Genomic DNA, 12839 nt, shown 5'->3' with positions numbered 1-12839 from the left:
TTAAGGACAGGTCAACATTTTGGCCAAAATACTTGTCAACCTAGATTTCATTTAATTTGTTTGCAGTGCGTTTTCTAACCGATGTAAAATTATTATTAAAGAAAATGAAGGTTTTAATTAGTACTTTAGATTATATGGCACAAGCATGTATGTGGAACGCTCAAAAACTCAGTAAGAGATACCACTATGTATCTATGAGATGCAAAAACAGACTAGGAAGCTTAAGGACAGGTCAACATTTTGGCCAAAATACTTGCCGACCTAGATTTCACAATTTCTAAAGAAAATGATGTTTATCTTGGTACCATTCAGGTCGACTCACCATCCAAATAGATAGCTTTTCTAAATATTTTTGTTTTATCTAAAACTAGCAGCAAAACTACATATATCTATGTTATGTTTTGGTCTCTGGTTTGTTTATGTCTGTGTATCAAAGTGCTTCCCTTGTGGGCCAGTTAGTCTATCAAAGCAAGACCGTCTGTATCCAAGTCCTTGTCTTCTGAAATATTTGTTTCTATGCTTATATCTAGGTTTATTGCTTATAGGTTTACCATTTTTCCGAAAATATTCACTGGACTGTTACGATTTCAACTCTAGCTATTGATTTATTCCCATGGATAATGTTATGTGTGTATGTGTAATTGTATTGGTAATTCTATTAGCATAGGATTGTTAAAGAAAACATGCATTGTCAATGCATAGGTTACTGTATTAAGGCTCTACAATTATTATTATTTTGCATATTAAGATCTATGGTGGTGAATTGTTTGGGCCATAAGCCTTTGATTATGGAGCAGAGTTCAAAGCAAATATGTTATATGAAAAGAAGGCAACGACCATAATTTGGTCCTATATTTGCGTGAAGGTAATCCTCATGCTGATTTGTGTATAAGATAAATTGAAGAGGGGAGAGGGAACACCCCTGTTCTATTTCAGTGGTGCCAAAAATGCTTTCTGTGAACCCTCTCATTTTTTGATTTTGCACTGTGATTCTTGTAGAGTGACATGATGGCAATCTGAATCCTGTCTGGAGCCCCCAACCTAATGCAACCTATCAATTAAAAGTTACCTAGGCAATGTGCTAGCTTCCTAAAAGGTCAATTGACAGTTGGAAGGCTAGGACCTTCTTGAACATAGCTGCTTTAATAAGGGCTCTTAAAGTGAGTACCATGAATGTTGTGGCAGCTTCTGTAGAAGAAGCCTTCTTCCCCGTTTTGCCAGAAGATTTCTTTTAGTAGTAAATTTCCAAATGTTTAGTGAAGGAGTGCCTTTTTATGCCAAATAAGAAAATAATTGTGTTGCACTAAAATTTGAATACTTATTCTGCTGATCAATGGGTTAAGTTTTTAAGCAGTTCCTATATAACTAAAATGCAACTTATACATGAAATAAGGTGTGCAATTCTAAATAGGTGCTTTTCTTACGGATGGGGTGCATTCAACCACACGATTCCAATTAACTAATACTGACATAAATTCTTAAATATCTTCAACAATTTTTTCTTCAATTACATGTTTCCGTTGGTTAAGGGTTATGCGAGCTTTTATGCATTAAGTCAACTATAATGCAAATGCATTAGGTCCCTATATCACATGGTTTGAGTTTTTGTTTGAGTTCAAAGACCAAGTTCAGCAGCGCAAAACTATAACATGAAGTTTGCAGTGAAAAACATGTAATAAATTCAGCATTAAATTTTAGAAGCTCAACGTATAAAATTTTCAAAATTAATAAAGGTACGGGATGTAGGTTTGGTTTTTTGAATTAGATTTTTTACTTCTATTAAAAATTGAATTTGAATAACTTAGGCATAAAGTTCAACTTGACATTTGTTTAGAGTTGAAGGTCTGCAAATTTCAAATTTCAAGCTTGAAATCACTGAATGCAGTGACTAATTTAGACCCAGCCTTTCTGTAGTGTTCACCCTCAGGTAGATATCCTATCTTCAATAAATTTGGCTGGTTAAAATGCTGTTCTTGTGGTCACAAGGGCCAAAATTAGATTGTGAAGCACAAGCCAATGTGGTAGCACATGTTAGTGCTCTTACTGAAGCTTATGTGAAGCACATATCCATCTGTCTCTTCAGTTCTAAGTTGTAACATTAAAAGCATTTCTTCACCTTCCCCTTCATTCAGCTCGAGAGAATTATCATTTTTCCATCATCTTTAGGTAATGTGTCTAGTTACTTTTTCCTAATAACCATTTCGAGTGAGATGCTTTAATGATCTAATATTTTTCCCAAATAACTATTTGACCAGCTGCCGGGCCAGGATGGTGCAAAATCAATAATTGGGGTTGCTGGCATAGTACCCAGGATGGACAGATGTTCTCTGCTTGTCTGGTAGAGCTCTTATCCTACTCAACTGGAAGTTAACCATATAGACTTCAATGGAAAATAATATTTACTCTTTCCACTACTACAGGACACACAGACAAGTGGATGCAAGTGTCCTCCTGGATTTAGGGGAGATGGTGTTGATAAGTGTGAAGGTATGTTGAGGCAGATACCTCGCCAAGTGATGAAAACAAATTTTGTTAGTGCAATTACTAATTCTCTTTTTGTTTTAATAACTTGCGGCTCAGATATAAATGAATGCAAAGAAAAGGTAGCTTGCCAGTGCTCAGAGTGCAGTTGCAAAAATACATGGGGCAGCTATGATTGTAGCTGCAAAGGTGACCTTCTGTATATTAGAGACCATGATACCTGCATAAGTAAGTAGTTCAGTCATCTGCATCCTATGTTTAACAATCTATTCATATGACTGCTATGTTATTCAGGGTTTTATATTGATTAATTGGCATTTTTTTTGAAGTTGAAGGTAAAGTAGGAAATAAAGTATAGCTTTCCAGTTAACCAGGGCAACCAAATGACCCAATCATTGTTACCATATTACTCCTTGAACCAATTAATGCATTATCCTGTATGTCATCACGTGTTGTAAGCTTATTTCACCAGCTTAGCTTGGACTATTATGGTACTAAGGGCATAATTAGAGTCTTATACATGGAGGCACAATAAAATAGAATATAGCTAGTATTACGTAGTGTGCTTTATAAGAAATGGATTTAATTACACCATTACAGACTCAGAGATGGCTTTCATTTCACGCATTAAACATCCTTACATTGTAGGATATAAGGAGGCATGGTGTCTTTTAAATTGGGTCATTTTGAAACATTGAGGCAGTTTCTTGTGCTTTTGCTCTACCATGGTTGGTGTCTTTTAAATTGGGTCATTTTGAAACATTGAGGCAGTTTCTTGTGCTTTTTCTCTACCATGGTCTGTGCTTGTGTTTTTTTTTTCCAGTTGGGTTGTGCATTATTGTAATATATTATATGCTTCCCCCAATTATTCCTATGTTCTATCTAAATCAATATTTAGAGGAATAAAATGAACAAACGCTGTAAATTGCCCCTTAAGGCATGATAACCTGTTGTCTGAACATGTCTTTCATACATTGATTACTTGTCCTGTCTAGCCAATTGTTTATTAGAATGGCTTGGACCCGCCAGAAAGTGAGTGTAATATAATCTATTGCCCACAACCCTTTTGTAAAACGCGACATCATTTTGATTAGGTTCATGCTCCCAGGTCTGCAGAGTTTCCAAACACATGATCTATACCATAAAATAAACACATATAACCACAGCTCCGAGCCTGTCACACTCAATTGCCAAAACCTCACTTGCAATCTAACACCAAGATTTCATTTGAGATTTGCCCCTGATGTCAGATATATCACCTAATTTTCCATTTACTTTTTCCGTCACATACATCATTTCATTTCATATTCCATCTGCCTCCGATGTCAGATAGATCACTTAATTGCACCAATTTCTCACTTAACTGCACCGATTGCATATCAAATTCCACACCTTCGATCATCCACATGCGGGAAAATTGTATACCACTCTGCTCATCATGTAAGAAGCGGAACACCGGCCACGCGAATCCATAATCCACCATCGCGACGATCCGCCCTAAGTCACCTATTAGAAACAAGCCCGTATGAACCAATAGGCACGTAAGGCACATGAAAAGTATGGCGAGAAAAAGAGTAAATCGTGTCGAAACCGAGAAGCACAGAGGCGGCTGAAACCAACCGAGAATATAGCTACAAGCGATAGGTGAGAAGTAAGGTTGGGTAAGAGTCTATTGGTGGGTAGGTAGCAGGGACAAATGAAAGGCACGTAGGTCCGTCTATTCCTGGCGATGGAGTGGGTTCTAATTGATGAATCGTATCGTCAAGGCTCAACTGGAACCAATAGGTAATAGGTGGTACTCATAATCATTTATCAAGTGTAATGGTAAGGCTGGTGAATGCGGTATGTCCACCCGTCAAACAAGGCTCTCTCTTCTCTAATTGAGAATTCTCCTCCATTCATGTTTCTGAAGTTCTGGCTTTAGTTCCTCAATCTGGCAGTTCCAACGATCCCACCACACCACCGTTCATTGGTTCATCCTGTCCTGATAAGAGAAGGGTTTTGAATAGCAGTACCTCATATCCTCCTAAGGGAATAAGTCAATTCGTGGTATAGGTCCGGTTCTATTTCTATTGTCAGAATGTATATCTAAGGTTCGGAGGGCTTGCGCTTCTGAGGGCAAGGGATTTATTTCCTTAAACGAATCAACTAAGGGAAAGGCGAAAGGTAAGGTGCGAAGCCGCTTGTCCCTCCGGGGGCAAGGATAACCCACCCTTCTAGCTTTTTGAAAGGAAAACAGGGACCCTGAACATGCATGAAAGAAAAACTTTGAGCAGCAGAGCAAATAAACTTTGGATAACATAACGATGTCCATCGTAATCTGCTTCGAAAGTGAGGTTTCGAATAAGAGGTGTAAGTGAAAAGTTTGGTTAAAATTTCGTTGGGCGAACTTGGTATGCCCAAACCTTGGCTTAAATTTTGGTGAACAGTGCAATCAACAAAAACTAATATGAATTCAATGCATAGTGATCGCTAATAGTCCCTGCTTTGTAGTAGGGAGGGACTAATAATAATTGCATATTTCAATATGATTTGGATATTATTGTATGTATTTTGCATAAGCAATTAATGTAGAGTTTATATAACTAACCTGTACATTTATTTTAGTGTTACATTTATTTTAGTGTTGTGTTGTCTGAGGGGACTTATATTATTGTTAAATGTACATTTATTTTAGTGTTGTGTTGTGTGAGGGGACTTATATTATTGTTGTGTTGTTTGAGGGGACTTATATTATTGTTGTGTTGTTTGAGGGGACTGGCTACTAGTGCTTTTCTCACTTCTCCAACATTTTCTATTTTATAGACATTTAGTTATACATATGTATATTAGTGCTTTGCTCACTTCTCGAACATTTTCTATTTTATATAAATTTAGTTATACATATATGTATATTAGTGCTTTTCTCACTTCTCCAACATTTTCTATTTTATAGACATTTAGTTATACATATGTATATTAGTGCTTTGCTCACTTCTCCAACATTTTCTATTTTATATAAATTTAGTTATACATATATGTATATTAGTCGATTGTAAAAAGAGAATGCATATATTGTGAGTATTAATATTGTAAATACAAATATAGTGTACTAGTGTCCTCCACTTTTTGATACTGCTTGGAAGCAATTTTAAGTAACTAGCCTTGAGATTTCACCAATTCACAATGCTGCTGCTCTCACTGAATGCCTTAATATTACCACTACCATTTCTTCTCATGTTAAAGTTTTCTTTCTATGCCATTTGGTAGGGAATTTCCCTCTCACTGAATGCCTTAATATTACTACTACCATTTCTTCTCATGTTAAAGTTTTCTTTCTATGCCATTTGGTAGGGAATTTTAATTCGCATCTGCAGTCAGCTTATTACTATTTGAATTTCAAGGAGGCATAACTTATTACTAGGATAATATTCCAGTCTTTGAATTTCAAGCAGGCGTAATGGTGCCTATGTACCAGAACTGTAATGGTGCCTATGTACTAGAACAGTAACTGAAAGGCACATGGATGTCTAACTAAAGGGAGGAGTCTCAATAACTAAACACTCCACGACAGGTGATTAATTTGCTGCTGAAAGTAATTAGGTATGCTGAACAAACAAAGGTGGGTGTTTCAAGTGTCCACCCAAGCTCGCTCGTACAATGCTCTAGAATTCATGGGTCTGATTGTCTTGAACCTGAATATGCTCACAATTCTGGGTGAATTTGAGTGCAATTGCAATTGACATCTCTCTCTATCTATCACTGACAAGCTCCCAACCTTGAGAGCCAAGGAAATTCATGTTTATGTTTGTTAGTTATAGTGACTATTTCATGTTTATGTTTGTTAGTTATAGTGACTAATAAGGCTGGTTAGATATGGCTACTAACAAGAAAACAATCAATTGTCACGTCATTGTAAATGAAAGTGCAAGGATTTTTCAATGTATGAAAGTGCAAGGATTTTTCAATGTGATTCAGATCCAAAACATAATATGAAATTCGTTTATACTAGTTATTGAGGCTGAAAAGGATTTTTCAATGTGATTCAGATCCAAAATATAATCTGAAATTCGTTTATACCAGTTATTGAGGCTGAAAAGTCAGATAAGTTTTGTGGTAGGAATGTGCAGGTCTAAGGACATTCAAGACTACAAGATTTGAGTGTACATGAAGAGCACAAGAATGAAGTGGTGGAAAAATGTTCCGAGGCAAGCTCATAGCAGCACCAGTTTGGAAATCAGAACATGTATTACAACACCTTGTAGGATATGGCATTGCAAGACCTTCCTCAACTAAGAGGAGAATGGGCATATAGAAAATGAAAAGGGGAAGTCCTCCTCGAGGGTGAAAGAAAAGTTACTTCTGCAGCAGCAAAGCAGGAAGTATCCAAGACAACCATGGAATTTAGTTAGGACAAGAGTTGAATTCAGTTTATTAGTGGGGTAGAAAAATGAATGTAAAGAGTAGTAGAGTCCACTTGTAGGATGTGGAATGGAAAAGAATGGATTCTTTAGAAGTTATGGCAAGATGAAATTCCTACTACTTAAACAAAAGTTTATTATGCTATCACGATGTTAAATATCCAGGACAACCATGGAATTTAGTTAGGACAACCGTTGAATTCAGTTTATTAGTGGGGTAGAAAAATGAATGTAAAGAGTAGTAGAGTCCACTTGTAGGATCTGGAATGGACAAGAATGGATTCTTTAGAAGTTATGGCAAGATGAAATTCCTAATACTTAAAGAAAAGTTTATTATGCTATCACGATGTTAAAAGGTACATTTATTGGAGGACAAACCAGATTCTATAATGATGTTGGATGGGTTGAAACTTTCAGTCATCACTGACTCCAATCCAGCCAGTGAGTTACTTGATAATCAAACGGTTCATGAATTAGTATCAACGATTCCAACCATGCCAAATGTAGATTTTGCATTCAATCTAGCCAGTGACTTAGGTGATAATCAAATGGTTCATTTATACTTGACATTCAATCCAACCAGTGACTTAGGTGATAATCAGATGGTTCATGAATTAGTATGAACGATGCCAACCATGACAAATATAGATTTTGTATTCATTTTTGGTGCATGCTGCTTTGAAAAGACAATGAGATGTGGAGTTTTTGTCAACCATACTCAGCTGTTGATCAGTTGCACCATTGAATGATTGGTTATGGACATCATCTACAACCTGCCTGCTTTGTCCAAATAAGACGGGACAATAAACTGTAATTAATATAACTATCAAGGGAAGGTATTGGAGTAATGATCATATCATATACTTCAGAGCACTCAAGTAAAGATAATGGAGGGTTGCACCATTGAATGATGGGTTATGGACATCATCTACAAGCTGCTTGCTTTGTCCAAATAAGTTAGATATCTTTTGGGACAATAAACTGTAATTAATATAACCATCAAGGAAAGGTATTGGAGTAACAATCATATCATATACTTCAGAGCACTCAAGTAAAGATATTGGACGGTATTGGAGCAATGGTCATATCATATACTTCAGAGCATTTAAGTTAAGAGTGCTTTATGTTTTTGGTATTCATGATAGCGATTTCAAATGGGAATGTTGGCTAGGCTTCCATGTGCCTAGCCTTAACAATATGGGATGCACACTTGACTTTGACCTAAATGTTATCGAGCTCATGACCTTGTTTCTGGAGACATATCAACCAATGACCTTTTTTCTGGAGACATATCAAGCAATATCAAGAAATACTAGATGTCATAAATACTAGTCATTTGTTCGAACTCAAAACACCCAAAGGTCACTACCAATGCTATCGGTTGACATCTTATTACAGAGACATTGGAAGAAGAAGCATTAGATAGATATTGGACCATTAACAAACATATTTATTAGACTTTTCTGGTTATAGAAAGATTCACCGATTTAAAAAGGGTCTTTGTTGGTTGGTCTTAGACTTTTCTGGTTATAGAAAGATTCACCGATTTAAAAAGGGTCTTTGTTGGTTGGTCTTTGAGTTCTGGAATCAGAGCTCCCAGGACCTGATAAGATATTATCACCAAGGATGGTTGTATCTCTGCGCATTTACGAAAAACGAATTACAGGACTTTCAGCAGTGAGCCTGGAATTGATTTGATTAGGGGATTTGATCAAGGGAAATAATGTGCCTCTGAAGATAATCCATTGTTGGGAATATGGCTACTATGGCTACTGTTTCAGAAGAACTTCCAAATCCTTTGATTGAAAGCATACTCATTAAATAGTAATTACCTAATGGGAATACATATGTTGTTATTTTGTTAGAAAGGCATTACAAAAGTAAAAAACTATTTTTTGTTAAAAACATTGAAAAGATAAAATGTTAGGGGAGCCTATGGAATTCATGACCGAGATTAGATCTCTCTGTTAAGGAGTTTTCAGAATAAATAGTAATTACCTAATGGGAATACATATGTTGTTATTTTGTTAGAAAGGCATTACAATAGTAAAAAACTATTTTTTGCTAAACACATTGAAAAGGTAAAATGTTAGGGAGCTTCCGGAAGTGATGACCGAGATTAGGTCTCTTTGTTAAAGAGTTTTTAGAATAAGTTGTTGTTGGCTTATTTTAAATTGATACTGTGGAGTTGCTTGAGTATTTACTGATGATCAGAGATTAGTCAGTGATTTAAGGTAAACCTTAACCTAGTTAAGAGGTTGCAACTTGCTAGAAGGTTAAGAACGTGATTCTGTCATTCGGCCAACTGTGTTTAAATGAGCTGAATGTTGAGAATGCCGGTAAGTACTACTATTTGTATATAGTTAAACCTGACGGTTAGTGATAGGCCTCTCTCTATGATCATACTAAGAGCACTGGATAGTGTTGCATGAGTCAAAATTTTCTAAGTACCTATGTTGCTACAGCCTCTAGATTGGTCAAACTAACTTCGCACATTGAAAGCTCCACCCCCGCAAGAACAACCAAGACAGTCCAGAATGGAAGAAAGAACCAAACGAAGGAAAGAAAGGAAGACAAACACTAGATACTTATAGAAATGTAAGCAAGCGATAGCTGAGACGGTGAGAAAGAAGCCGAAGCAGAAAAGAGAATTCCAAAAATGAATGAAGCAAGTAATGAAGCCTGCGAGACATACCAGTAAAATGAGTGATTGTTGACAAACAGAAAGGCATAAGCATTAAAGCTAACAGTCCGAGGTAAGAATGGGGTTAATAGTTACTAATTTTAGGAAGAGCGTAAGCCACTAATTTAATGGTAAAAGACTAATTTTTAGGAAAAACGTAAGAGACTAATTTAATTGAAAAATAAAAAGGAGTATTTTAATTGAAAAATAAAAAGAGGAAAAGGAGAAAGAGCATAAGAGACTAATTTAATGTGTTCTTCAAGGAAGAGAGTAAAAGACTAATTTTTAGGAAAAGCATTTTTAGGAAAAGCGTAAGAGACTAAATTTATTGAAAAATAAAAATAAAGACTAATTTTATTGAAAAAAAAAGAGAAAGAGCATAAGAGATTAATTTAAGGTGTTCTTTAAGGAAGAGAAAGAGAGACTAATTCTCACTAAGAGACTAAGAGACCAATTTAATTGAGAAAGAAAAGAGAATATTTGGGTAAAGTTAAATCCAAACCATAAAAAAAAAAGTGAAAAATGAAAAGTTTAATAAAAAATTAAAGAAAAAAAATATTTCATTAAATTAAATCCCAACCATAAAAAGGTAAAAGGTGAAAAATTATTGGTAAAAAATGACATTACTTTTTTTAATATTTTTTTATGATTTAATCGTTAATCTAAAAGCCATATTAGAATGTCCTTAAAAATGAACACTTAAGGATACACGACGTGAGAAGAAGCATTATTTAATTGAAAAAGAGAAAAAAAAATAATAATAACCAAATATTCTTATGATAGAATATTTGGTATTATCATAATATTTGGTTAAATTTAAATCCCAACCAAAAAAATGTGGTTAAGGTTAAAGCCTCACAATGAAAAATGAAAAAGTGGACAAGGTTAATTCCCAACCATGGAAAAGGTGAAAAATGACATAATAGCAGTAGAACTTCGTGACCGTTAAAAGTCTTGCAGGGTGATTTAATGGATTCGGCCGAGTCTACGAAGAGTATTGGGGATCAAATAGTATGAATATTTTTTGATGATCTTATGGTCACTTCCCTGCTAGCTCCAAGCTTGGCTAGGTCTTCTGCGCGCATTTCACATATATGCGGAGTAGATGACGGCAAGTTGGCGGTGAAAATTTGGACAGATTAGTCAAACAAGCTGCCAAAATAAAAAAAATGCTCTAAACCCCAGATTATGTTAACAGAGAGGAAGGGGCTTTCTAGATATGGCCAACCCGCAGATTATGTCAATAGACAGGAAGGGGGTTTCATATCTGGGGTTTCTAGATATGGCCAACTTACAAAGCCGTCTGTGACATCAATGAAATCTGAAACATGCAATGGGAATATATGCCCACATGCCATGCTGGTATATGACACTCCTACAGTTTTGAAATGACAATTAAATTATTTTTTCATTTTGGTATAAATACAATTTCAGAACTCTGAAGATGTTGATTATATGCCCACATACCATGCTGGTATATGACACTCCTACAGTTTTGAAATGACAATTACATTACTTTTTTCATTTTGGTATAAATACAATTTCAGAACTCTGAAGATGTTGATGCCTGGAGTTTTAATTTGTCTATAAAGCATAACACAGCATAACTATTCACATAATGGTTGATTTATACTACTTTTTTACATGGTTTGCAAAATTAATCTTCTCCTATAGAACGTGTTATTTTGAGAAGCTAGATCCACTGCAAACATTAAAATTATAATGGTTGATTTATACTACTTTTTTACATGGTTTGCAAAATTAATCTTCTCCTATAGAACGTGTTATTTTGAGAATCTAGATCCACTGCAAACATTAAAATTATGAACAAATTATGACAAAAATTCATTGGCTTCATTTCTAAAACAACTTGTACTAAACTTAGAAATAACTTGTACTAAACTGAGAAAGTTGAAAGTTTAATATGCACACATACCATTTTTTTCTTTCAAATACCATATCTTTCTTTCCAATTCTACCCATTCCATACATAAAACCTTGCTCTGCATCAATATCCATAGCTTTGCCTCCACCATCCATATAGAAAAACTGAAATAATTTTGTGGAAAAATCCATTATCCAACACCTTTGCCTTCACCCACTGTACAAAGAAACTAAAATGATTCTGAGCATGGAGAAAACCAAAATAAGGCCAATTTTGTTCTACTAATAACTTCGGCATTCCCTAGTTCAAACTGCCACGGAGTTCCGAAGAAAATAATGCAAACAGTAATAGCCTTCAGAAATTCAAAATCCGAAACGCACCAGATAATGAGATGTATAGAGTACCGGGATTTTGCGGTGGGTTTTGATGGAGAGTTAATTGAAACTCCAGGAGCCTCAATGCATATTTTCGGACGTAACATGCTGAAAAGTGACACATTGCTTGCATGCACATCTCTACTGTTAATACATATGCTTCATGATTCGACACGTCTCTCAACTCGGCTGACAAGAAAATCCTGTTACAATATTGGGTTATTAGCGAACCCTTTACAAAGAATTTGGATTGAATCTGTAAGTGTTTTTTATCATTTTCCTTCACTTTGAAAATCATATGTTCGAATAATATTAAATAGAAAACCTCAACCATTCATAATAAACTTCATAATTAGAGTGTACTTACTGCTCGGAACTTGAACTAGCAAAATTCAGATTGGACTATACGAATTGCATGGACCTAGCTGAGTTGTGAGTGGGTTTATAAGAACTGCTTAGAACGCTGATGATGCTTAAACATTTGTATAGAATATATTTATTTTTGGTTTTATGTCTATTTGTTATGTTTTTAAACTATTTATAATATATATAAAACGCGTAATTTTTATTTATTTATTTTTAATAAGGTATATAATTTTTTGGAAGATTATAATTTTTTATTATTAATTTTCATCAAGTAGCATTATACAATATTTGTTAATTTATTTCCCCAAAAAAACTGTATTTTCATTCAAAAATGAAAGAGAAATACATTTTGTATATGCATATTTCACTAGGATCTACCGAGATCCTATAGTATCAAGTAAAAAAGGGTGTGCAATCTGTCTAAACAAACCCAAAGGGTGTAAAAGAAAAAGCCAAAAAATTTATACTAGCCAAAAATTGGGCATAGGTTGCCTAAATGGCCAAAAAAACCCCAAGGGTGTAAAATGAAAAGCCAAAAAATATATACTAGCTAAAAATTGGGCACAGGCTGCCTAGATGGCCCAAAACAAACATGCCCAGAGTAGGCCTTCATCTAGATGGCCTAAAACAAACATGCTAAGAGTAGGCTT

At 35.1% G+C, this 12839-nt stretch overlaps 1 protein-coding gene across 1 annotated transcript; it reads left to right on the top strand.

Moving 5' to 3' along the window:
* Positions 1–2243: 2243 nt before the first annotated feature.
* Positions 2244–2755, top strand: LOC149253146 (vacuolar-sorting receptor 4-like). The gene is made up of 3 exons (XM_089456759.1): positions 2244–2338; positions 2421–2487; positions 2581–2755. The coding sequence occupies exons 1-3, from the start codon at positions 2321–2323 to the stop codon at positions 2715–2717; spliced, it is 222 nt and encodes a 73-aa protein (XP_089312885.1). The 5' UTR covers positions 2244–2320; the 3' UTR covers positions 2718–2755.
* The last annotated feature ends 10084 nt before the right edge of the window (positions 2756–12839 follow it).

This window comes from Pinus tabuliformis, chromosome 7, assembly GCF_031772625.1.
Source record: "Pinus tabuliformis cultivar Carrire ecotype Pingquan chromosome 7, CPIR1, whole genome shotgun sequence".
Classification (NCBI taxonomy): Eukaryota; Viridiplantae; Streptophyta; class Pinopsida; order Pinales; family Pinaceae; genus Pinus; species Pinus tabuliformis.
This window is presented reverse-complemented; position numbering and strand designations above follow the sequence as displayed.

Coding starts and splice junctions, on each gene's coding strand:
- LOC149253146 (XM_089456759.1), top strand. Junction 2,488..2,580: donor TGGTGTTGATAAGTGTGAAG/GTATGTTGAGGC, acceptor CTTGCGGCTCAG/ATATAAATGAATGCAAAGAA.